The 1,538-nt window shown below is 51.4% G+C and overlaps 1 protein-coding gene across 1 annotated transcript in view; it reads left to right on the forward strand.

Moving 5' to 3' along the window:
• LOC103725050 (N-acyl-aromatic-L-amino acid amidohydrolase (carboxylate-forming)-like) overlaps positions 1-456 on the forward strand; it is a 3,449-nt gene extending 2,993 nt beyond the window's left edge. The window contains 1 exon segment of the mRNA XM_017795357.2: positions 79-456. Coding sequence (XP_017650846.2) covers positions 79-281 — 203 coding nt within the window. The 3' untranslated portion in view covers positions 282-456.
• The last annotated feature ends 1,082 nt before the right edge of the window (positions 457-1,538 follow it).

Raw genomic sequence — 1,538 nt, forward strand, 5'->3', positions numbered from 1 at the left:
AGGGAAACTGAGGTCGAGGGGTGAGAGCTGGCTCCTGGAGACCAAGGGGCAGGCCGTCACACCCAGCCTCCCACGCAGGCACGACCTTTCCCGCCTTTGAGATGGACATCTACAGGAACCTGGGCAGTGTTGACTTTCCACGCGCCGCGGACGGCGACCTGGCGGGCACTGTGCATCCCAGGCTGCAGGTCGCTGTTGGGGGGGTTCCTGAACATCAGTCCCAGGACTGTCAGGGAAGCCAGGCCAGGATAGAGGGGCTCAGCATCCCATGGGGTCCCTAACACTTCAGAATCAAGGCAGGACGGGAGGCGGGCCCAGTCCCCATCCCTGCTGGAGCCCCCCTACCCCTAGGTATTTTATCACAGCACAAGAAAAGTACCTAACAGAACATGCTCATAAATTAGGAGAGCCATGATAGAGACTATTAAGAAATTAAAAAACATGGGAGGCAGAGGCAGGTGGATCTCTGTGAGTTCGAGGCCAGCCTGGTCTACACAGTGAGTTCCAGGACAGCTGGGGCTACAAGGAGACCCTGTCTCAAAAAAGACAAAAAAAAAAAGAAGAAATTAAAAAACAGCCGGGCATGGTGGCACACGCCTTTAGTCTCAGCACTCAGGAAGCAGAGGCAGGCAGATCTCTGTGAGTTCAAGGCCAGCCTGGTCTACATTGTGAGTTCCAGGAAAGCTGGGGCTACAGGGAGACCTGTCTCAAAGAGATAAAATAAGAAAAAAAAGGGGAAAAAAAAAAAAAAAACTACCCTGGGACCTGGCACTCGTATTTCAGTTCCAAAGGAACTGAAACAGCTGTATCAAGGAACAGCCTGACTCACTTGACAAACTGCAGTGCTGCTCAGGGTGGCCGGGGGATGAAGCAAGTATCCACCGAATGATGGACAGGCACAGTGGAAGAGTGTTGAGCCTCGAAAATAGGAAGGTCTGTCATTGTGACAAACAGATGCTTCTAGAGGACACTCAGAGTCCTCCCAGTAAGCTGAGGAGAGGAAGGAGCTCATGGGTCCCTAGCGTTTACTGCCACTCTGTTGACAACTAACAGACTCTGGGAGTCGGGAGGCACAGCATCCTGTCCTATACCTGGTGGTGAGCCCAGCAGGCCAATGGATCATTCCAAACCCAAATCTATGCAGTCCAACTCTGTGGGAAGTAGGGGGCTGGAGGGATGGTTCGGCAGTTAAGAGCACTGGCTGCTCTTGCAGAAGACCTGGGTTCAGTTCCCAGCACCCACATGGCAGCTAACAACCACCTGGAACTCTAGTTCCAGGGGGCTCTGATGCCCTCTTCTGGCCTATGTGGGTATTGCATGGCACGGGTGCACTTACCTGGGGCACGTACTTGCAGGTATTAACACTCACACACAAAAAATAAAAATTTCAAAAAGAAGTGTTTTAAAAAACTCAAAACTCTGTGGGAACTAAACAAAACAAAGACAAGAAACTAGAAAAAAGAGTTTTGTAAAGAAGGGAGGCGGGCTGGCAGGGGTTGGAGGGAAATAAGAGATTTGGGCATGGGTAACTCGAATAC

The sequence above is a fragment of the Nannospalax galili genome, unplaced genomic scaffold (genome assembly GCF_000622305.1).
Source record: "Nannospalax galili isolate Female #2095 unplaced genomic scaffold, S.galili_v1.0 scaffold1328, whole genome shotgun sequence".
NCBI lineage: Eukaryota > Metazoa > Chordata > Mammalia > Rodentia > Spalacidae > Nannospalax > Nannospalax galili.